Source organism: Solanum lycopersicum, chromosome 2 (assembly GCF_036512215.1).
Source record: "Solanum lycopersicum chromosome 2, SLM_r2.1".
NCBI classification, from domain to species: domain Eukaryota; kingdom Viridiplantae; phylum Streptophyta; class Magnoliopsida; order Solanales; family Solanaceae; genus Solanum; species Solanum lycopersicum.
Genome location: NC_090801.1, coordinates 51,085,047 through 51,109,128, shown reverse-complemented (window position 1 = coordinate 51,109,128; position 24,082 = coordinate 51,085,047). Strand labels below are relative to the sequence as shown.

Below are 24,082 nucleotides of genomic sequence, written 5' to 3'. Positions count from 1 at the left end.
TCTACTTTTTATGTTATAGCGATATACTACATTTTTAAATAGCATGAAAATATTTGATTCAATAGTTCAAAATTAAATATGTGAAGTAAATTATTACAAAAAATAATTGGATACAAGATGAAATTGTTGATTTATACAATTTTTAGCTACACATAGAAAATAAGGACAAAAATGCTCTTTCTGAACTCTGTCATACATTAATAGAACATTCATGAGAGTAACATGATAGTCTTGAAAGTTGCGTATTTATGTAAGATTTGAAAGAAATTTCATGATAATACACTATTTATGATGCAATTATATTACTTCAATGATTTCACTTTTATTTGAATTGTTCGTTAATATGTATTATATATAATATTTAGGGAAAATGCACAAGTACCCCCTCAACCTATGCCCGAAATCCCAGAGACACACTTATACTATACTAAGTCCTATTACCCCCCTGAACTTATTTTATATGTAATTTTCTACCCCTTTTTAGCTTACGTGGCACTAGTTTGAAAAAAAAAGTCAACCATCGTTGGGCCCACAAGATAGTGCCACGTAGGCTAAAAAGGGGTAAAAAATTATTAATAAAATAAGTTCAGGGGGGTAATAGGACCTTAGTATAGTATAAGTGTGTCTCTGAGATTTCGGGCATAGGTTGAGGTGGTACTTAGGCATTATCATAAAAAAATAACTTAAATACACAACTATAAGTTTTATATTCTCTAATTTTCCCTTCTTTTTTTAAATATTACATAATTCTCTTTTTTTTTAATTTTAGTGTAAGTTTATAGATACATTACATTCTCTCTCCTATAATACACAATTGTCTATTTTAATACTTATTTTTTCTCCATTAAAACACTCAACCTTTTAAATCAGTTTTTGGATTTTGAATTTTCTCCATTTAAACACTCAACCTTTTAAATCAGTTTTTTGATTTTGAATTATTAATTTTAATTAATTTTAAATAAAAGACCCAATTTTGAAATTTTGAATTTCAAAATTCAAAAATTTGAAATTTCAAAAATCAGGACAACTTCTCTTAACTTCTCCCGTTTTGTTCTTACTCCATCAAGTTTTAGTTCTTTTTTTCCCATAATCATCTTCCTTCTCTTAAAGATTACTTACTCCGCCATTGCAACTTCAACGTAAACCCACATGCTTAACAACTCCCAAAAATAAAAACCCTAAACCCCCAAGTTCAGTTACCGAAGAAATAAATTCCAATCAGAGGAAAGATTAAACGAACAACCAAAAAGCAGATGAATTTGGTAATCTTCTTGTTCTTGGAGGCAAGCAGATGAAAATGAACGGTCACCTTACAAAAGGTTCAAATGATGTGTGTGTGTGTGTGTGTGTGTGTGTGTGTATATATATATATATATATATATATATATATATTATTCACTTTCATAAATCAGTAAGGTATTAGTTGTTTAGTTGATGTACTGATACATGTTTTGAAAATTGTTATAATGTATCATTCACTAAGTTTAATAAATGTGTCATCCACTGTACTTGATGATACATGTAGAATCAGTGTGTATATTGTTTAGTCGATGTTTCTAATACATTGTAACGACCTGTTTAGTCGTTTTGAGCAGCAGATTTTATTTCTGGAAAAACAGGCTGAGACGACGGAACCCACGACGGACCGTCAAGGGGTCTCTTTCAAAACACTTAGAAATTCTGAAATTGGGTACTGAAAATCGACTCTCTGAACTTCGTTACGGAATGGTAGGACGGACCGTCACGGGCGTGACGGACCGTCACAGACTCTTTGGTGGAAATTGAGTCTCTGAACCTTGCGACGACCTGCAGGACGGACCGTCGCAGGCACGACGGGCCGTCACAGGTTGCGTAATCCCAATCTGGGTCGGATTTCTTTACACGTTTTAAGGGACGTTTTGGACTATTCCTACTTTAATTATAAAGTTAGTGAGTTTATGTTAATAAGTCTAATTACTTGGGGGTTAAAAGAGGTAACCTTGAGTAAATTAGTGGGTTATTATTGCCATCTTTTATTCTTAATTATATGCTAATTAGGGTAAAAGAAAGAGGGTTTGAATAAGAAAAAGAAAAGAACAGAAAGAGAGAGAAGGAGAATCGATAGAGAGAGACGAACGAAGAGGAAAAACACAAGGCTTTGGGAACTTGCTCGCTTGATTTCTAATCTTCGGTGGAGGTAGGTTATGGTTTCTCTTACGATATTCGTAGTAAACTCTTAATAGCGAATGATATGTATTGATAATATTGTAAACCCTGCTATGTGCTTAATTGTATGCTTGTATGAATATGATTACATAATTGTGATAAAGTAAGCATGATGAAGCTATTGAATCTTAATCTTGAAAGAAACTCTAATCTACCTTGATAATGAGATTGATGATGCCTTGGTATAAAAGAAGGCTTGATGAACTAAAGTGATGAGATTAGTGGATCGGGTGTCACGAACCGACACGTAGAATTAGTGGGACGGGTGTCACGAACCGACACATAGAATTAGTGGATCGGGTGTCACGAACCGACACATAGAATTAGTGGGACGGGTGTCACGAACCGACACATAGAATTAGTGGATCGGGTGTTACGAACCGACACGTAGAATTAGTGGGACGGGTGTCACGAACCGACACATAGAATTAGTGGATCGGGTGTCACGAACCGACACATAGAATTAGTAGATCAGGTGTCACGAACCGACACATAGAATTAGTGGATCGGGTGTCACGAACCGACACATAGAATTAGTGGGACGGGTGTCACGAATCGACACATAGAATTAGTGGATCGGGTGTCATGAACCGACACGTAGAATTAGTGGGACGGGTGTCACGAACCGACACATAGAATTAGTGGATCGGGTGTCACGAATCGACACATAGAATTAGTGGATTGGGTGTCACGAACCGACACATAGAATTAGTGGGACGGGTGTCACAAACCGACACATAGAATTAGTGGATCGGGTGTCACGAACCGACACATAGAATTAGTGGATCGGGTGTCACGAACCGACACATAGAATTAGTGGGACGGGTGTCACGAACCGACACATAGAATTAGTGGATCGGGTGTCACGAACCGACACGTAGATGTAGGGGATCGGAGTGTCACGTACCGACACAAGAGGACTAATGAATATGAGGGAGCGGAGTGTCACGTACCGACACAAGAGAAATAAAGATAATGAATCTTGAAAGATGTTAATATACTCAATCTAATGAACATAATTCCCAAATGAGTATGGTATTGAGGCTTGAGTCCTCATGTGTGAACTTGACGGTAATTGATTATGACATAGTACTTGTTGTTGCTACATGTTGAGTATCATAGTTGATTTTATGATATTACTTGGTATATATTGATTTCTATTTTGAGTTGGCCGATGATATCTACTCAGTACCCGTGTTTTGTACTGACCTCTACTTTTACGTTTTCTTCTTATTTAATTGTGGAGTGCAGCAAACGTGCCGTCATCTTCGACTCAACAGTAACTCTAGCCAGTCTTCATTACTCCGGATATCAGGGTGAGCTAATGCTTCTAGCTTGGACTGGATCTTCCTCTTCATGTCTTGATGCCTTGAAGTTCCGGCATGGACTAACTTTTATGTATTTTTAGCTTCTTAGAAACTCTTAGATTTAGTAATTTGAAGTAGATGTTCTTGTGATGATGACTTCCAGATTTTGGGGATAATAATAGTTATTGATTTTATTAATGAGTTTAAGTCTTCCGCATTACTTTCTGTTGATATTATATTGAAATGTTAAGGTTTAGATTGGTTGGTTCGCTCACACAGGAGGGTAAGTGTGGGTGCCAGTTGCGGCCCGATTTGGATCGTGACATACATGTATTAGATATGTATCACGTGTTATAATGTTTTAGTTAATTCACTGATACATGTAGTAGACATGTATCACATGTTTTTCATGTAGTATGAATTTCTGAAAACTGAAACCATGTATCAGTAAGTTATTAGTTGTTTTATTTAGTATTTATATTTCAATATCATTATAATTTGCTGTTTTATTTTCAAATTGCAGCCACTGAAGTACAAGATTAAAAAGATACCAACACATCCCATAAGGTTTGCTGTCAATTTTAACAACAATTTCCTAAAGGACTTTGAAAAATATATAGGGGAGAATGTTATCCAAATGTTTAATGATCTGTTACCTTATACATAGGGGAGAATGTTATCCAATTACGTGCTGATTTTATGGTGATTAATGATCTGTTACCTTAAATTATGTTGTTTTAGTAACAACATTAATTGTACCGTTTTTTCCCCATTTTTTTCTCAACAGTTTAAACTTACCATGTATCATTTACCATGTATCACTAGAGTCTAAAGTATCACGGAACAACAAATTTAAGGGATTTTTTGTAAATACTAATTTTGTCGCGACAAAATGTAATTATTGAATTACACTATGGGATTCCTTAAATTTTTACAATATTTATCGCAATTTATGTTATTTAGAATAAAATATAATTTTATATTAAATGAAAATTTGAACAAAATAAAATTTTTATATTACGCGAAGATTATAGAGGAATTATTCTAAAAAAAATTATATTATGAAATAAGAAAATAATAATATAATACTGAGGAGAAAAAAAAAGATTCTTTTTTAGAGAGTAAAATAAATAATTGAGTTAGAATTGATTGTCTGAAAAAAATAAAAAACTCTATATTTAGAGAATAAAATAGAAGATAGAGTTAGAGATACCGTTAATATTATCGTTTATATATATTGAATAATTAAATATTATATTTGATTTATGTGGTAAAAAAAATTGTTGTCAAGGAATCACCGATATGTTAATAATTAACCATTCTAATGGTATAGTTTTCGGTTGGAAAAAATAGGTAGATAAAATAAAATTTTAGAGTTTAGTGTTATTGTACGCGTGATGGTTGCTGATGTTGGGGTAATTAATTGTTAGATATAGGAAATTAAATTAACTCTTGGCAAAACATAGTGTTATTTGAATTATGGGTACTTCTATAATGGAATTATTTCAATATTATTATAATGGGGTTGTTAAAGAAAATAAAAGAAATTGAATTTTTAAAAAAAATGAAAAATGGGACCATCCTGTAACGTTTTGGACATGGGAAATTAGAGGTGGTTATGGCTATTTCTAGTGATAATTAGAGCTTGTGATGGATGACTAATGATTTGGAAGTTCGTTTTCTCGAGTTTTGTATAGAAATTTAACTTTTAATAATATTGGTATTTATATATCATTATATTAAGTATTGTATTATATTGTATAAGTATAATTAGATTAATGACACTTTGAAAAATGGTGACCTAACCTATGCTTAAAATTTATGAATATGTGACTTGACATGTATAGTTAACACTAAGTTTCATGAACTTGATTGTAAATTTTGGTGAGTTTTGAATCAGGATAAATATATAGCATATGGGTGTCTACTGATTTGTTTACTTATAAATATTACATAATTGGTAGATTGGGAATGTAGTGAAGCTTTACGAAATGAAAAGGCTAAATATTGAGGATTTGTAACACGTATTCAGCATTCAAGGTATGTTAAGACTTCAGACTTGTTAGAGGACGTTTTCCTAATTAAAGATTAAAAATGAAAGAGACAATAGGTAAGAGTGAAAGATGAAGGTCTCGTACGAGTGATGTGACGGGCATTGGTACGAGTACTAGTGTTAAGAGAAAGTTGATTACTATAGTAGGTGGATTGTAATTCGAGAATGCCAAAGCATATGGGCATTACCTGTTGTATATTAAACCCGTTTGTTTGGTTTCACAATTTTGTTATAGTTAGCAAATACATTTCAAATTTGGTATATTGAGATAGGTGTATTATATTAACTGAATATTATTAGATTTATGAAATTTGTGGAATTGAAACTTAACCCTAGACTTGAAATTTGAAAACTATGAGAATGAGTATGTAAATTGGTATCAAGATTAGGAGTATAATTATGAATTCAAGGTGAGCTTTTGGGTCTAGGCTAGACATATAATAATATGGATGTTGTTAGTTTTGAAAGTTTATTGTGATTATGTATGTGAATAGATTGCTTTGTGTTGGAAGTTTGACAAATAAGAAAGGCTCAAGTCCCGGAGTAAATTCTTATTGGATTCAGGCAAGTGGATTTCTAAACTCTTGCTAAGTGTATGGAATGCGTGTATTTTCTTGTGGTATATGTTTGGGAGTAATGGAACTTGGTGATGGATTGACTTATCCACATTGATTAATTATAATGATAAAAAGGGATTGTAAAAGACGATGTGATTATTTGTTTGTATGTGATGTGTTGAGAATGGTACAAGTACAGTGTTAAAATGGGAAGGTTTATTACTATAGAATGAGGATTGTAATCCGAGAATGCCAAAGAATATGTGCATTAACTGATATACTATTGATTTGATTTATTATGTGTGATTATGTTCTTTACGAAACCTGTATAATTGTGACAGTTGAGGTGATTATATGTCATAGAGACACTTGAATATTGAGATGTTGCATTATCTCCTTTATTTGATATCACATTGTGCACATGCATTGACATGAGATTGGGTATGAGTAAAGGTCTAACACATGGAGATCATCCTTGTTGAGATCGAGTTATGATTAATTAGGCACGTAGAGATCGTCCGTGCGATAAAAAAGTTATGATTGTGAATTGGGCACGTGTAGATCGTCCGTGCGGAATTTGTTTGATTTATGATAGTGTGTCGAGATCGTTCGCTAGACACGTAGAGATCGTCCGTGTCGGTATATGGACCTCGCGAGTCCCCATGGGTCATGAACTCTCAATGTATTTACGAGGAGTATCGTGTATATACGGTTGAGAGAGAAATTAGTATTCTGAGACATATCACTTCATAGTGTCATATTGCATAGCATCCCATGACACTCTTCATTCTTGATGATTATGTGTTTTATTGGTAGTTGAGAAGTAATTGATATTTAATTACCTTTATTTGACGAACTTGATCTTGTGTATTGCTGATATTGTGAGTGTCTTTTTGTGAAAGTTTGTGATTTTTGAATTTTGAGTTGTAGTTAAGGATGTGTAATTTGTACAATGATTTTGAAGAGTTGAATGCTATGAAATTGTGAATTGTTAGGTTGGGCTAATTTTTATGCAGGTTGTAGTGTGAGGAGTTCCCGAATTTATCTCCTTAGCTTGTGTTTAGAAGTTTACTTGCTAGGTACCGTGTGGTTTAGTACTCATCCCTTGCTACTACAATTTTTTTTTTGTAGGTTACTAGTCCAGACTTTATGATATTTCTCTTCTCCTTGTCTGAGGCTTCTTGTGAAGAATTGTGAGGTAGCTGCTTGTTATCTCACAGACCTTCTACTCTTATTTATGATCTTGTTCTATTCAAAAAACAATGTTATTGAGATTTTTTTTTTCTTTGAATTATAATACTTTAGATGTTTGTACATGTGACAACCAGATTTTAGAGATATTTGAATAAATTATGAAATTTTCGCATTTTATTTTGATGAGTTTTAAGCTAACTTATCTTAGTGAGATAAGGCAAGTATCATCACGTCCTCTTTTGGATCATGAAAAATTCTTAATATTTTTTTTATGAACTTTAACTTTTCAACTTTGTGCACTCTTTTTTTTTTTTTTAACTAATGCATGTAAATTTTAACTTTTGTTTTTATAGCACGTGAACATTTCACTTTATTTTTGTTTCAATTATAAGTTTGCTTCACGTGAATGCTGCTTGTGCAGTGAATTTTAATTAAAAATAATAATAACAAAATCGTCGGCAAACACAGGGATTTTTCAAAAAATTAACAAACTCGCTGCACAACCGACGATTAAAACAAAATTATCAATTTCGTTGTACAAACAGAATTATTTTTTTAAAAATCTTTGAACAAAATATAAATTTTTAAAAATAATTTTCACTTATCGAACAGCAATATTTTCAATGTCTTTTAACCTTAAATATGCCTTGTGAGATTTTGAGATTAAAAAATTATCAATTAGTAAAGAAACATTTCTTTTAAAATAAATTAAAAAGAAAAATAAGACAAGTTAATTAAAACAAAAGGGAAACCATTTTTCATATGCTTTCTTTTCTTTCTAGGCATTTATAATCATCAGATTCGACTCCTTTTTATTTTTTAGTTTTTCATTTTTATAAGTTTTTGCTTAAATTAAAGATATATGTCATAGATTAATATTATATGTGTTCTATCGAAGCAAGAATTCAAAAAATACGAAAAAAAGAGAAATGGAGAGGAGTCCCTAACCACCAAATAAACACACTATTTGTAGTACCCAACACTGTTTTTACTAGGAAGCTTTGATGTTTCCTACTTACCCTACAGTCCTTGCTGGAATTTAAATTATTAGGGAAAATTATTTGATTAGATATATATCCGTAGCATGTATATATTTTAAATAATTATGTATTTTATCACTAATTAAGAATCTTCTACTATATATCAATGAAGATATATCTAAATACAAATATATTTGCTATCAGACACATTAAAATAGAGAGAGAGTTAATAGGGTGGAGACTAATGACATTTATCTATGTATCTCAGATACATTTGAATTCACTTGATATACATACTAGAATGTATCTAAGACATATTATATATAATTTTGACTCATGTATCCTGACATATATATATATATATATATATATATATATATATATGACCGCAAAGTGAAGTATATTTAATTAACTTCTAATCTATTTGGATTTCCCTAAGTTTCTCAATTATTTATGATTTTCTAAACTTTGTGATTCCAATAAAGCCCATACCTAAACACTTTCACTTTGTAAAATTCATTTACATTTTTAATTTTCTCTTTTCCAACTCTAGTGTTACAAAATTCTCTTTTTTTTCCATGGATAGCACACTTCATGTTGCTATAGTGTCAAGTCCTGGCATGGGACATTTAATCCCAGTACCAGTTTTAGGCAATCGATTAGCTACTCATCATAATATCAAAATTACAATTTTTACTATCACAACCAACTCTTCATCGCCCGAAATCAAATTCCTCAAGAAATTCAACGAGAAAAAAACTATCGAAATTATTCATGTTCCATCAGTCAATATTTCCCACCTGATAGACTCCCATACTAAACTTTTCACTCAATTACGCTATATTAGTTCGCGAAGCTTTGCCTGAAATTCATTCAGGCATAGCTTCGATGAACCATCGTTTAGATGCTCTCATTGTTGACATTTTTGGCACACAAATATTACCTATAGCCGAAGAATTTAACATTCCTAAATACGTATTCCATCCTTCTAATGCATGGTCACTAGCGTTATTTAAGTACCAACAAGTTCTTGATCAAGAAATTGAGGGTGAATACGTTGATCTTAAACAACCTTTGGAAATTCCGGGTTGCAAAGCGTTACGACCCGATGATGTGATGGATCGGAGCGATCAACAATATCATGAGTATCTTAAACTAACAATGGAATATACGTGTTTTGATGGAATCTTGATCAATACTTGGGAAGATTTAGAGGGTGATACTATCAAAGTAATGAAAAATTGCAATCAGTTTCATATTGTCCAATTTACCCGATTGGTCCCTTGAGGAGAACAGTTGACATAAATGAACATGATGAGGTAATTAATATTACACTTTATTTATATAATATACACATAGTTTTTTAAGTCGTGTCTTCAAATGAATTGCTACACTGGTTGTTTTTTAGTTACTTTAATTATTTTTCTTCATCTATTTCGAAAATATTTAGGCTCGCTTGGTGTGAGGGATAAGCATAAATAGTTTTAGAATAAAATTTAGATGTCTTGTTTGGTTGACATGTTTGGGATAACTTATCCTATCATTTGTAGCATAGTGATGACATAAGTTATGGTGGAATGAGTTATCCCAGGATAACTAACCCCAAGATAATTAATCTTGGCTAGTTCACAACCAAACGACTTGTAGCTTTCAAAATTTGTACTTAAAATCATTAGTTGCTCAAATATGATAAAATGGTTAATATCTCAAAAGGTTACTCAACTTTGAGAATTTATCTAACAAAACATTGAACTTTGTTTTGTTTCATTAAAATCTCTAAACATGGACCTTTTTCTATGAATACAATCACTCAATCAAATTTATCATTAGAAAAAGTATTGGCATGACAAAATAAATTATTGTTTGGCTTAAGTAATCGACGGCCCCTTAAAGTTGTCCGCAATAATTCATTTAAACACCTCAACTAAAGTTTGTACCTATTGAACACCTATGCCCCTTAAAATTAATACCTATTTGATATTTTTTTGTTAATCAGCAAAAAAATTGAAATGTGTATAATACACTCGCTATGATATGGTGATGATATGACAGAATGATAAATTAAATGATGACACGTGGTATTTGAGTCCAAAAAATAATTTAAAAATGAAACTTTAAAAGACAACTATTTTCAACGATCAATCTATTTTCAACGGTAACATTCTTCTCCGTTTAATTTTGATACAAGGAAGATAATTAGAGTTTTATCGAAAATTTATGAATTCTTATCCACCATGGCCGAAAAAGTGGAGTTAATGAAATTTATTAAATAAGATTCAATTTTCTGCAATGCCCATTGAGTCCTAAAAATCAAGTGTGATTTAACTTGTTTTGGATCTTTTTAGTTGTTTCCTTTTGTGGGTCTTGTGTTATTGCTGGTAAAAATTTGTAATTTAGTTGGGATTGTTCCGATGAGGTGATCGATTCAAAATGGCAGATCTAATTGATAAAAGTGTTTAATAGATATTTATTTTGAACAATATAAGTATTTAATAGGTACAAACCTTGTTTGAGGTGTCTAACTGAAATATATGGACAATTTTAAGTGTTTGTGTATGACTTAAGCCTTATTATTTTTTATATTATGTAAATATAAATTCCACAATTAAATAAATTTAAAATAATCTCATTAAGGACTTTTCAGTGTCACTCACAAAACATTTTTCAAAGAATCAATTAAAATGTATATCCAAACATAATTTAAATTACAAAAACTTATTGATCAACAATTTTAAAAAATATAATTTTCAAACTTGAACAAATCTATGCCAACAATTTTAAAAAATATAATTTTCAAACTTGTTCTATTTTTGGCATTTGTTTATTGCTTTTTCTTCCTGTTTTGAATTTAATTTGTTGTTTTGCTTAAATATTCATACTCATTTATTTATTAAATCACGACATAAATTATACAATATTATCATAAAAAGATATTTGTTTCCGTGATGAAGTTTGTCCGAACTTTTTTTATTAAGTTTTTTTTTTTAATTTTATTTATTTGTGGGTCTGTGTTTATATACAAAAAAAAATAACAATTTAATTAAATGTTATGTCAATAATTTTTTAATAATAAATATGATTGAGTGATTTTATTGTCAGAAAGGTCTAAGTTTAGTGATTTTATTAATACAAAACAAAATTTAATGATTTTGCTAGATGAATTCATAAAGTTGAGTGAGCTTTTGAGATATTAAATTTTTATTAAACTAATAGTTACTCCCTCCGTTTAAAAAAGAATATTAGTTTGTTTTAAAAGAATGATTCTTTTTTTTTTTTGCAACACTTTAACTTTAACTTTCCATGCGGCCTGATTAAGACCATAAGATTAAAGGGCATTTTGGTACATTTGATATAACTTCACAAGATTAAAAAGTGTTCTTTCTTTTTTTAAATTCCGTTCCAAGTCAAACTAAGCTATTCTTTTTTAAACGGAGAAAGTACTAGTAAAAAAAAACTAATTAAGTGATTATACGAAAAATCAACATCAAAACGTTTTTTTTTAAATCGTAAGGCGCATGTCAGGCTTTACCTTACAACTTATCATTTCACACATTTGTCTCTCGTTCAAATGTTTGAACATTATTTTTTGTTGCTCTTTTGAAAATTTTGCTGAATTTTTTTATTTTTTTTATCATTTTGGCTCCGAACAAGTCCATATTATTGTCTTTCTTATTTATATTTTCAAACAGGTAATTCAATGGCTAAACAAGCAAAATCAAAAATCAGTTTTATATGTATCATTTGGAAGTGGTGGAACCCTTTCATCTGAACAAATAATTGAACTTGCATGAGGTTTGGAGTTTAAGTCAACAAAAATTTATTTGGGTAGTACGTCCACCATCCCACGGTGGTACAGATACTGCATATTTAAACTCCAATGGAAATGATACACGTGGCACGTTCGAATACTTACCGGAGGATCTTTTAACTAGGACTAAAGATATGGATGGGCCTAGTAGTTCCTATGTGGGCTCAACAAGTTGAAATTTTGAGTCGTTGGTGGATTTATTTCACACTGCGGATGGAATTCGACAATTGAAAGCCGAGTGGGATTCCTAGCCATTGCATGCCGAACAAAAAATGAACTCGACCATGCTGACGGAGGAGCTAGGGGTGGCGATTCGACCGAGGGTTTTGCCGACGAAGAAATTGGAAGAGAGAGGAGATTCAAGAAATGGTAAGGATTTTAATGAAGCGAAGAGTATAAGGGAAAATGTTAAGAAATTAAAGATAAGTGCGGAAAATGCACCAAGTGAAGGAGGCTCATCTTACAATACAATGTGTGAGTTTGTGAAGAATATTTGTACAAGTTAATTGGGGGTTTATTTTATTTTATTTTTAATTAAGAGTAAATTGCTTGTTGCCTTTTCATGCGTGTAGCTTACAATATAATGTGTGAGTTTGTAAACGTATAAAATCGCTGACTCAGTGCAGCGATTTTTTTTTATAAAAAAATGGATATCTTTTTTAAGTATTTTTAAATTTGAATAGTTTGCGGTCTTTAATTTGCTTGGGTGTAAACAAATTGCTTTGAAATGTACGCTGTCAGCACACAAATATATAGCAGGTTTTTTTTTTTATGTTACTATGATAAAATAAACAGGTAAGTAAAAACTGCCTACGTCCCTTAATTTCATGACAAAGATAATATTAAAGTTAAAATTAATGCGCATGCGATTGGGAAAGATAAACACAAATAAAAATATATAATAGGAGGTTAGCAAGAGGATATTCAAGCCTAAATTTTTCAGAATCAAGACGAAACAAACAAATTTCAGTTTGAGACAGCAAGCATATCAACTAAACGAATAAAACAAAGCAAAATAGATCAATCAAAACGAGACATCAAACATACATGAAGAACAACAGGATCAAAACTTCACTGTAATCAACAAGAGTTACAAATGTGTTCTCCAAAAAGAAGTGTCAAACAATGAGCGACAACAACTATAAAATAACACAATAAACTATAGAAGTAAAAAGGAGTAAAATCATCAAAATGCAGTTAAACTATAGAAGTAAAAGGAGTAAAATCATCAAAATGCAGTTGTTGTTCACGAGCTGAAATATGGAGCTACATGTTTCAGTATTCACCTCTGTCAAGATTAAGCTAAAAGGAATAAGTTGTCTATTAATCAGCTCAATCGAATAAGATATAAAACGGAAATCACGATTTAAAAATGGAGGTTTGGACTGATGATCTCTCTGGTAAATAATTAAAGGAAAAACTAAGTGTCTCTTAATAATTAAAATAAGACTTAAAAGATGGTTGCATCATAATTATTGAGTTTTAAGGCAAAAGTGGACTGATCCAAATTTGTTATATCCACTTGTGAAATGACAATGTATATGTCATTGTTGCACAAGCAATTACTTATCAGTAAGATAGAAACAAGATTATCCTCTGAACAATCGCTTCAATTAAAGTAAAATTTCACTTAAGGAACTAATCCTTCCTGCTTCCACTTTCTAAGGGACTCGATTTCGCAGAGTGACCAACCAAACACACCCTTGAAAAATCGCACTAAAGTAGTACAAATATAGCCAGGAAAACCAAAATAAAACCCTTTCTTTTTTTCCCAGGACCACCATCTCCAAATGCAGTAATGCGTATATATATAATAATGACAAGTATAGGTTTTTTATTGTATGAGTGCTGAATTTTACAAACTTTATTCAATAAAGGGTAAGAGCACTGAACATCTCAAGCTGCAATGGGTGCAGTAGCATTCTTCAACCATTCCATCTCAGATTGATTCAAATAAGGAGCGAGGATTTCCGAGCATTTACAGTGGTACTCGTTCAACCATTGGATCTCTTCGGGCACCAGAAGGCTAACATCAATCAACTTCCTCTGATATGGTGCCTACACCCAATAACAACAATAAAACATAAAGAGTAAAATTATTACCATCTTCACCATGAAAGACAGACAACGGAGAACAAAACGTCAACATCCTTCCTTCTTCGTAGACCATCACAGCAAAGTATATACACATGCAAAAATGCTAACGTGTGAGAAAATACACATATACAACAATAGAATGCTGAAAAACTTTACCCAAGTTATATGCTCAAATGTCAAGTAACCCTTGTCGCCAAAGTTGAACTTAGTATTGCCCTCTTTGACAATAAGCACATTCTCCAATCTTATACCAAACTTTCCATCCTCGTAGTAACCAGGTTCTGGAAAAAAACATCCCACAGTTAAGATCTTTCAAATGTTGAAGTCAGAAAATCATGACTTTTAGACTAAAAATTAGGAGAAGAGAATTAAATTTATATATGAAGTTGGCAAAATAAAATATATGCATGGATATAAATAAAAAGTTTCAAGGACATTCACAAATGGTTGGCACTAATTTCAACTACCAACAAATGATAAGAAGCAATTTGTTAGATAAGTAATACATGCAATTCTGCACATACAAAAGCCTATACAGCCTTGCTCAAACAGTAAGATACGATTAGCGATGACATCCACGTTCTCCATTGAAGTAATTTTCTAGTAAGAAAAGCAACTTGGGGATTGATTAAGACAACAATAGGGACATCTATCAGCTACATCATTTCATTCTGTAAAAATTCAAGAACAGCTTACTAAAAATTGGAGCAAAGCTCCATTTATTTATGTGATGGATCAGAAAAAATTATAAAGCAACCAGAAAAACGTAAAGCAATCAGAAAAAAATATAAAGCAAACAGAAAAAAAAAAGGAATTATAAAAAGTTAATAAAGCAAAACTTTGATTTCAGTTCGGTCAAAAACTAAATAAAATCAGACTGACCATCTGTGACTGTCATTGAAACTTGTAGTGGCACATTCTGCGCTGATGGTCTGAAACTGATCTGATGAGGTCCTGATAAAAAGTAGAAGGAAGCGAGTGAAACTAGTAACTTTAAACTAGTACCTTCCCAGAAACTAAAGCACAAGTTACCTTCATGGACATTTAAGTAAGACCCGATCCCATGACCTGTACCATGCCTATAGTCAAGCCCATACTTCCATAAAGGAGTTCGAGCAAGAACATCAAGAGCATAACCTATAATGACAGTAAGGGATAAGTAAGAAAAGTGTCCCTCTTATGTTCTGCAATTAACTTGAGTATCACGTCAGTTAAACAACATTAAACTAGAAAGCACTTAGTTCCAACAGCGTTTGTGGACGTGCACAATTGTACATCCAATCTCCCACAAACATTTGTAGACTAAGAAATCATCCCATAGACTCGTACCATTTGTTCCATTGGGAAACCGTGCATTACCCAATGAAATATGTCCTTTGAGAACCTACATAATTCAAGCAAGTTTGAGCATTAGAGCAATATGCAACAAAGCAAAGGATTAAAGATTTCTCGTCCCCCCAGAAAAGGTTCTGAATAACTCTATCAACTAGATACATAAAATTAGTATGAAAAATATTTTCTTATAAATAGAGACAAAAATGTTAACTAGATACAAAACATAGTCCACATTACAAGCATCTACACACCAGGCCACGCCCAAAAAAAATGCAGGAATAAAGCCTCTTCTACGGCATAACCTAGTCTTTCAGAAAATGATGTGGGTGGATGGGTTTGGGGAGGTAGAGGAGTAACGGTAAATTCCCTACCCAGTAGTGGCTTTTCCCACTTGATGTCTCAAACCCGACCTCATCATTTTGAAGTAAGGGCTCTTACCACTAAGTTATCTCTTCCTTTGTCTTCTAAGATTATTGTTTATTCTTCCTTAGTAAGACCACAGTTTTGAACAATCCAAACAGAAAGAAGATGTTATAAAGTTATTTCACTCAGAAGGATTACTGAAAAAAATATATATATATTTAAAAAATAGAATAAATTTTTTTAAATTTTATAACTTGCTGCAAAGATAGAAACTAACAAGTAGATGGATGATAATGCTTCCAATAGTTTTATCTTACTGAAGGATCTGTTGATGCTTTTCAGTAAACAGATAAACTTGAATTTGACATTTGACTTTCCCAATGCATAACACAATGACTTGATCAATGGTCAGGAATCACATCTATAAGACAACAGGATTTACATACCGCAGTGTAACATGTTTTCTCATGTGCAGTAGGTTTTCCAAAATGAACAGTCCGTGTAATATCAGTTGTTCCATCCAGATACTTCCGCAACAACAACATCAAACCATTAATTTTAAGGGAACACAAGTTAGGATAACAAATACAATCCCCAAAATATCTGTATCATGAACCAACTGATATTCACAAACCTGTGCTCCTGAATCACATAAGTACATTTGATCTGGGTCAAGTTCAGCACATGTTTCTGCCTCAGGGGAATAATGGATAATGGCTCCATTTGAACCAACAGATGAAATAGTTGGAAAACTCAGCCCTCTGAAATGCTGCAGATATACAAGGACAGTAAGTTAATCAGAATGTCGAGTAAAGAAGAAATAATGCTGAAAAGCTACCAACATTATTTTCAAACTAGATCAGACCCACCACAAAACAAAATCGTACATGTTAGAAAAAGACGGCAGAAAACAGCCTCCTCAGGGTGAAGCAATGGACATTTGTCACTCCATCATTATCTTAAGGCCTAGTTATTACATGCTATTAGCGCCTTAACAATACGTATGTATACTTCCTAACTGACTTTGTCCACAGACTTTTATTCCTTCACCTGTTTAGTTTCTTATTTTCAGCCACCCTCTTAAGTTCGTCCCTTGTTCTTTATCCTCCCTAGAACACAGAGCCTATAAAATATACCTTTTTGCCCCTCTAGCATAGAGAAAATTGACTATTGCAACGTAAATAGAGTTTGAGTAAAAAGTAGCATATCAAGTACATCAAAATAAACCAAGGGTATCAGCTTAAGGACCTAAGTGTTGAAAACATCAAATGCAAGATACATTAGCAACTGGATAGCTGGCTAGCTTTATATTAGATTTCTCACAGGTCTAGAGCCACTACCTCTTTAGATGCCCGGAACTCCTCTAGCTTATCACTTGCAGAAACTTCTGTAAGCCGTTTCAAATCCCTGACATAAGAAACCAATGGTGAAGTAGGTGCTACATAGGGAAAAAGTAAGACTCCACAATATGATTCAAAAAATTCCTAATTGAAACACTTGACATACTGGAAAGGAACTGCAAAAAGCAGAAGCAACAATGCCCTTCAATTAATGATGGCCAAAGTTCCTACTTTCATCAGCTGAGGAACTGAATACATTTCAGAAGCTTTCAAAGTTCAAAAACAAAGAGAAGGCTGCCACTTCCTTGAACCACAAAATCAAAAAATCACTTTCTTGATCTAATATAGCAAGAACTAAGGTAGCTAGCCCAAATAAATTCATTCTCAGAAAACACCTTGAAATTATATTCATAAAAACATCAAAGAAATGCTTTATCTCCAAATTATCATCTAAATTTAGAAACGCCACGAGAAGCCAATTCGACCAGAATATTTCTCAGTTAACTAAGTCAAATGTTATAAACGAAAGGGAGGCTTAATTTCCTACAGAAACTAACCTCAAATCAATTATGGAACATCTAGGTCAGCATGCACTACAACGCCAACTATAATAAAATCAATTTGAACTTGAACATACACAAACCAGAAAAACCCTTGAATTTATAAATGAAGTCGAACTTACTTTAGTTTGTTCGTGCTCATACTCTCAGCCTCTGAGAAGTAACCGGATGCCCCATAGATTTCCTGCATCTGTGATAAACAAAAACATTCACTACATCAGTCTTCTAATGGAACCTCATCTACAATGCTATAGCTTCTATGACAACTGAGAAGAAGTATTGACGAACAAGTCCCGACACTTGACAAGTCTTTATGCTCCTAAAACATATGAAGTCCAGAATCAATTTACCAAGTCCCAATTATTTGCAAAGGGCATGTTAAGCAGACAAGTCGAACCACATAATAGTGGCTTAAAGATTTACTATATCTATACATTACATATATAAAAACAAGAAACTAACAGGATTTGCTGAGCCAAATCCAATGCATCAGCGAAGAGCATCATCCTTTAAGTAAATTTAGAGGTTCAAATAGCTGAACCCGTGACCTTTCTTTTTTCTTAAATGAGATTTTGGGTCATTCCTAGTGATGACTGAGCTTTATGTCAGTGTGTTCATTCAAAGCAGAAACCTTCACATCTAAGAGGGTTGGTGCTGCATAGGAATCAAAATGTTATGTGCACTAATTATACATGACTTTGTTCATCACAAGAACTACTATTACGCCTAAATCCCAAAGTTGAGATCAGTTATATGAATCCTCTCAATATCCATTTCACTTCATTTGGACCTGTTTAAGTGTAATACTCGATCGTTTGGGGTTATCTAGTATAATAGCACTAGAGATTGTCCATATTTTTTCTCCTGACATAGAAGTCTAAACAAAAGTAATTTGTTCATCACAAGAACTACTATTACGCCTAAATCCCAAAGTTGAGATCAGTTATATGAATTCTCTCAATATCCATTTCACTTCATTTGGACCTGTTTAAGTGTAATACTCGATTGTTTGGGGTTATCTAGCATCATAGCACTAGAGATTGTCCATATTTTTTCTCCTGACATAGAAGTCTAAACAAAAGTTAATTTTTTTCATCACAAGAACTACTATTACGCCTAAATCCCAAAGTTGAGATCAGTTATTTGAATTCTCTCAATATCCATTTCACTTCATTTGGACCTGTTTAAGAAAAAATACTCGATTGTTTGGGGTTATCTAGCATAATAGCACTAGAGATTGTCCATATTTTTTCTCCTGACATAATGTCTGAACAAAAGTTAAAGACTCCTAACAAACGCTAGAAATAATGTATGTACACCAACATGGTAGATACTAGTTAGTATCACCTGTATGGATCTTTTACTTCCATTGCTGTACTTTCTGCTAGATCTGCATTCATTCCAGAAAATATAGATCTCTTTAGTCAGCCTCCTTCCATATGAGTTCAATTAGGTCTACCTTGTCCCTTTTTGAGAAAATAAAGTTAGGTCTATCTTATCCCTTTCTAATACTATCAATCATCGGCAATACACATGCTATTTCATGTCTATTTCAGTAATGAAAAAACAATTCAAGATGGAAAGCAAGAAACTATGGTTGTGAATTACATTGTTCACGGCCAAAACCAGTTAACCTCTTTTTTATTTCCAGTCATTACTTGCTCTGCTTCTCTTCCGGGGGGGGGGGATGTTTTTAATGGTTAATTTGTTAAATGTTGTTTTCTTTTGGTGATTATTTGTTAACTTTTTTTATCTTACATTATTTTGTTATTGTTTGTCATATTGTAATTCTTGAAGTCCTCTCAACTCCCACTAAAGAAAGACTCTACCTGTTTGTCCAGGGCCACCAAACCCACTTAACTAAAATCCTGGGTCCACTGCTATAGGTAGATCTCTTATTTTATCCACCTGGAGATGGATGGTGTCATATTCTGGAGACCGATGGTGATAAGAAAGACAAACAACACACATGTAGAAACAACACAAGAACACAATCTCATATAATATGGAGGATGATATCAAGTGCAATTGGCAGTAATTAACCATAAGGTTATTTTACCTCTGAGAAGCTTTTCAGTGAACTGTCAATGACAGCACACGCAAAGAAAACCTCAAAGGCTCTAAGAAGCTATCATTTACCTGCCTATCCAGCCAGGCGAGATATTGCACGACTGCTGCCCCATCCCGAATGTGGGCGTTCTTCAATCCTTTCATCTCAACAGGGTTCTAGAAATACAAGCCAGTCATAGAATGAACAGTAAGAATTAAGATTTAGAGAAATAACTAAATCACAAAACACACACTAATTTTCCAAAATCCTAATATATTTGGCAACATCTAAGAGACAACTACCAAATGATCTTGGTGGTCTGTTCCTCTGCACTGGATCATAAATTAAAAGAGGAGAAAGAAGACTGAGAAATTAGGGGGTGAGGAATGGGGCATTAAAACAAACAGAAACGAAGAAAAATAACACCATTATTCCCAAAAAAGAGCAGCGCAAGGAGATCACTGTTACTCCCTAAATCCATAAGGATTTGATTTTGTAATCATAAGAATCATAATCCAAGCTGGTGTAATAATCCTTAACAGAGAAATATTAAGCTGCTAAGACAAAGTAGCGATGGCCAACAAATCTAACTACAAGAAGGAAAATACGACCCAATCGAACTAAGCTTTGGTTAGTCACAATATCCAAAAGAAGAGCTTAATACATCCGAAAAGAAATATTACAAGTAGATGCATTTGTCCACATCTCTTATAGGAGGGAAATAGGGAAAAACAATCGCCATGATTGTTGTACTTCCAAAAAGAAAAAACTTGAAATTTAATTTAGATGTTTTTAACCAAATTATAACTGGAAATAAAAATGAAAATCATTTTCTCATGATAGAAGTGTCCGCGCCAACTTGCGTGTACCTTGGCTATCCCACCAGCTACCCGCACGGGAACCGGGTTAGGAAGATGGAAGGAAATAACCCTAGGCCTTTTTTGCCTGTGCTGGGATTTGAACCTGATCTCATGGTTCTCCTCCACCTCATTACCACTGATCACGCCCTTGGGTATGCCAAACAAGGAAAATCAAAAAGGTCCATGATGTGCGCAATGCTTCCATTCAAGCATCCTTAACTCAACTTCAGTATGAAATGTTGTGGCATATTGAGGTTGTACAAGAGCAAGGAATAAAGATGTTGTTTTAGCTGGAAATATAAAATAAACCAACATCTGGCAGCCTTCAACTTAATCTTAGCCTATTTACTTTTAGCTGATGTACTAAAGTTGTATTTGTTTGCCGATACATTAACAAGAGACACACTTTCCCTCTTCTTGTTTCATATTTTTTTCTCAGTGGAGTACTGACCCATTACCCAATAAGCAAGGCACTGACCTACTACCCGGTTAGCAACCAACAAAGTCTGGGGAAACACCAACCAGACTTACAATCACCAAAAAACTCGAGCCTACTTTCTTGGGGATAAGATTATTCATGGTTAGTATGAATCACCTTTAGGGCTTTCGCAAGAGCCAATGGTGACTGCTTAAGGAGGACTTTATCAGCATTCAATTTCAAGTACAAAGCAAAGCAGCATGCACCAGTGTCAACCCAAATGAGGTCATTCACAAGCTCTGCTGTCTGAATTTCACCATTTTCTGTATCCTTGCCACAATTAGTCTCCGTATTCAATCCGGACGGAGTTTTGTCAGCTGAAGAAGGAGTGAGTTGATCAGATGCAAGTAAGACTGCATCTGAGCTAACATCACCATATTCCCGTACAAAAATTCCATTTTCCTTCATGTAAGAGTTTGCCTGGGACAGTAACATGCTTACTTAAGAGCAGAAAATAGAAAGACGCAAATGAATTGAACTTAAATCAAATGATTATGCAATGCACACGCACCTCAGATGACAACTTTCTTTTATCCACATACAAGAAGGCCGAGGTCAATGTCACAATAGCAAATGCATGAACAACCGGGCTATATGATACATCTGTTCCACGGACATTATACAACCAGGCAACCTGCAAAATGCAATCATATCGGAGTAAGACAGAGAATATAAGACCAAATTCACCGAAACAGTAAAATTAATACATTTGGATTCAGGGTTTACAGATTTACTTCATCAAGTGCTGTTATTATTATGGCACGAGCTTTTTCCTTTACAAGCTTTGCTCTCAAATCTTTCAACTTATCTGCAACAGAGCGACCAGCAAATTCTAAAGGATGCACGATCAAGGGATTTGTTTCGGCAGGTGGCTGATTTTTCCAGACTTCATCTACCAAGTTTCTAGCTGTTGGAACCAACTTTTGCTGTTTCTTAGCAAAAGCACGCTCCCATTTCTGTGCAGTATCTACTGATATACACCATGGATCAACACCAATAGCTGCATCCTTTGGCAGATTCTAGTATATAGCACATAAATTACATATGTCAACGGAAATTGAATCTCAAGAAGTTCCTACTTACTAACCTGAAATTCAGAAGAAGATTCATAGCAAACACATTCATTATGTCAGCAGAGAGAGCATAACTAGAGAAAATCTGGATAGGGGAACAAAAGTTCTTGAAATGTAAGAACTGTTCCTGATTGCTAATGGTGTGAGAGAGAGCTTCCACCTTCCAGTCGTCAGGACTTAAAAGATTTCATTCATTTCTCTTATATGATCAAAGACATACCAGTTGTTTTGTTTCTTCTTGTTTTCAACAAAATTTTTCTATCTGTTTGTAAACTCGTTTAACCAGGACAAACTAACTAGGCAACTATAATCACCAGAATTAGCTCAATTGGCAAAGGTGAGAGACTTGTCCTAGATCATAAGTTCAAGCCCTTCTCCTAGCAAACTAAGTCCAGTATTTGAGTGGAGAAGGGTAGTGGACCCTCATCCCTGAGTTCTGATGTTGCAGTTGGTCCAAGGGGTTGGCTCTAGGCGGATTTCCCTGTCATCCAGAAAAAAAAAAACAAGGCAACTATACATTTGTTCATGTTTAGACCTTAGGACTTAGGAGTCACTCCCTCTGTCTCAATTGATGTGGCATACTTCCCTTTTAATCTGTCTCAAAAAGAATGCCATACTTCTTATTTGAACGTACTTGAAAGCTTTCTACTTTACCCTCATTGAGATGATTAAAAGCCCCACAAATTGTTTCAGATCACAAATTCAAAAAGTTTCTATTTCTCACCTAAACTCCGTGCCTAATCAACACAAAAGTTGGGACAACATAAATTGGGACGAGGAATAGCATTTTTCTCATCAACTCCAAAATAGGCTAATTATTTGCTAGATCTACAGTCTTCACAAAATGCAAGAAATCAAGAAGGATTACTCACATCTGCCATCCAAATATCAAGTGCAGGGTCTTCTCCCATACGCATGAGCTTCCATTGCTCACTAAGCTGCTGAGCTGCCTGCAAAAAGTAGCGACCATCGGTCCACAGAAGTGCTTCGTTCATTGATATAAGCGCTATACCTATCACAGTAAACACAATACTTTAATTAAGTTCAATCCAAATTATACAATGCAGATCAGCACTGAAAAAAAGATATATCACGGGAATCACAATTCATGAACAGAATTTGCAAAATGAATGCAGAAACACATAAAATTTTAACTAAATCAGAAAGAAAAAAGAGCGGGACAAACCAGCACTTCCGGTGAATCCAGAGACGAAATCGCGCCTCTTATCTCGTGCAGAAACATATTCGCTCTGTAAAATCACGGAAGAAGCAATAGAAATTAGACCTAGAAGACAACAGTTGAATAGATGATAGTGATAAAAGCAGAAACCTGATGATAATCTTCGGAAGGAACGATTAAAGCATTGAGAGGAGGAGAGTGAGAAGCCATCAAAGACCTCAGAGCTGCGAGAGTGTCCGCCATCGTCTGTCTCTTTCGTTAGTTCTGGGAATGGAGCAGAGAGGGGAGAATTGACTTGTTATGTGTATTTATTATCAGGAGATTGATTTGTATTTGTAACCAAAGCAAAATAGGCAAATAATTTGTTCTTCTATTTTTATTTTCTATTTATTTAAAATTGTAGAAATATAACTGTGTTCCTCTTGTTACTAATGTTACTATATCTTTTTTATTTCATTTCACAAAAAATAAAATTTTGACTTCATATTCTTATGTTTGAAATAATAATCAAAACAATAATATCATTGAAATAAGAAAGAAGAGAAATATTCGAACTTGAATCTTTGGTTTTTGAATTTAAATAATGTAAAAATGGAATGTAAGTAGGCGAGGGGGCGAATGTAGTGGATCAAGGCAGTGGGT

The 24,082-nt window shown here is 33.5% G+C and overlaps 1 protein-coding gene and 1 pseudogene across 1 annotated transcript; one reads left to right on the top strand and one right to left on the bottom strand.

Annotated features, from left to right (window-relative positions):
• The first annotated feature begins 8,728 nt into the window (after positions 1–8,728).
• On the top strand, positions 8,729–12,784 carry LOC138341733 (anthocyanidin 3-O-glucosyltransferase 5-like; annotated as a pseudogene).
• Positions 12,785–13,616: 832 nt separating this feature from the next.
• Positions 13,617–23,756, bottom strand: app2 (Xaa-Pro aminopeptidase 2). Its single transcript, NM_001247003.2, is given in 16 exon segments — positions 13,617–14,162; positions 14,358–14,482; positions 15,084–15,155; positions 15,234–15,338; positions 15,531–15,585; positions 16,346–16,426; positions 16,534–16,668; positions 17,240–17,306; positions 17,922–17,989; positions 19,939–20,025; positions 21,305–21,607; positions 21,699–21,821; positions 21,922–22,206; positions 23,133–23,272; positions 23,447–23,510; positions 23,591–23,756. Coding segments are annotated over 16 exon segments (1,965 nt in total). The 5' UTR covers positions 23,684–23,756; the 3' UTR covers positions 13,617–14,000.
• Between the last annotated feature and the right edge of the window lie 326 nt (positions 23,757–24,082).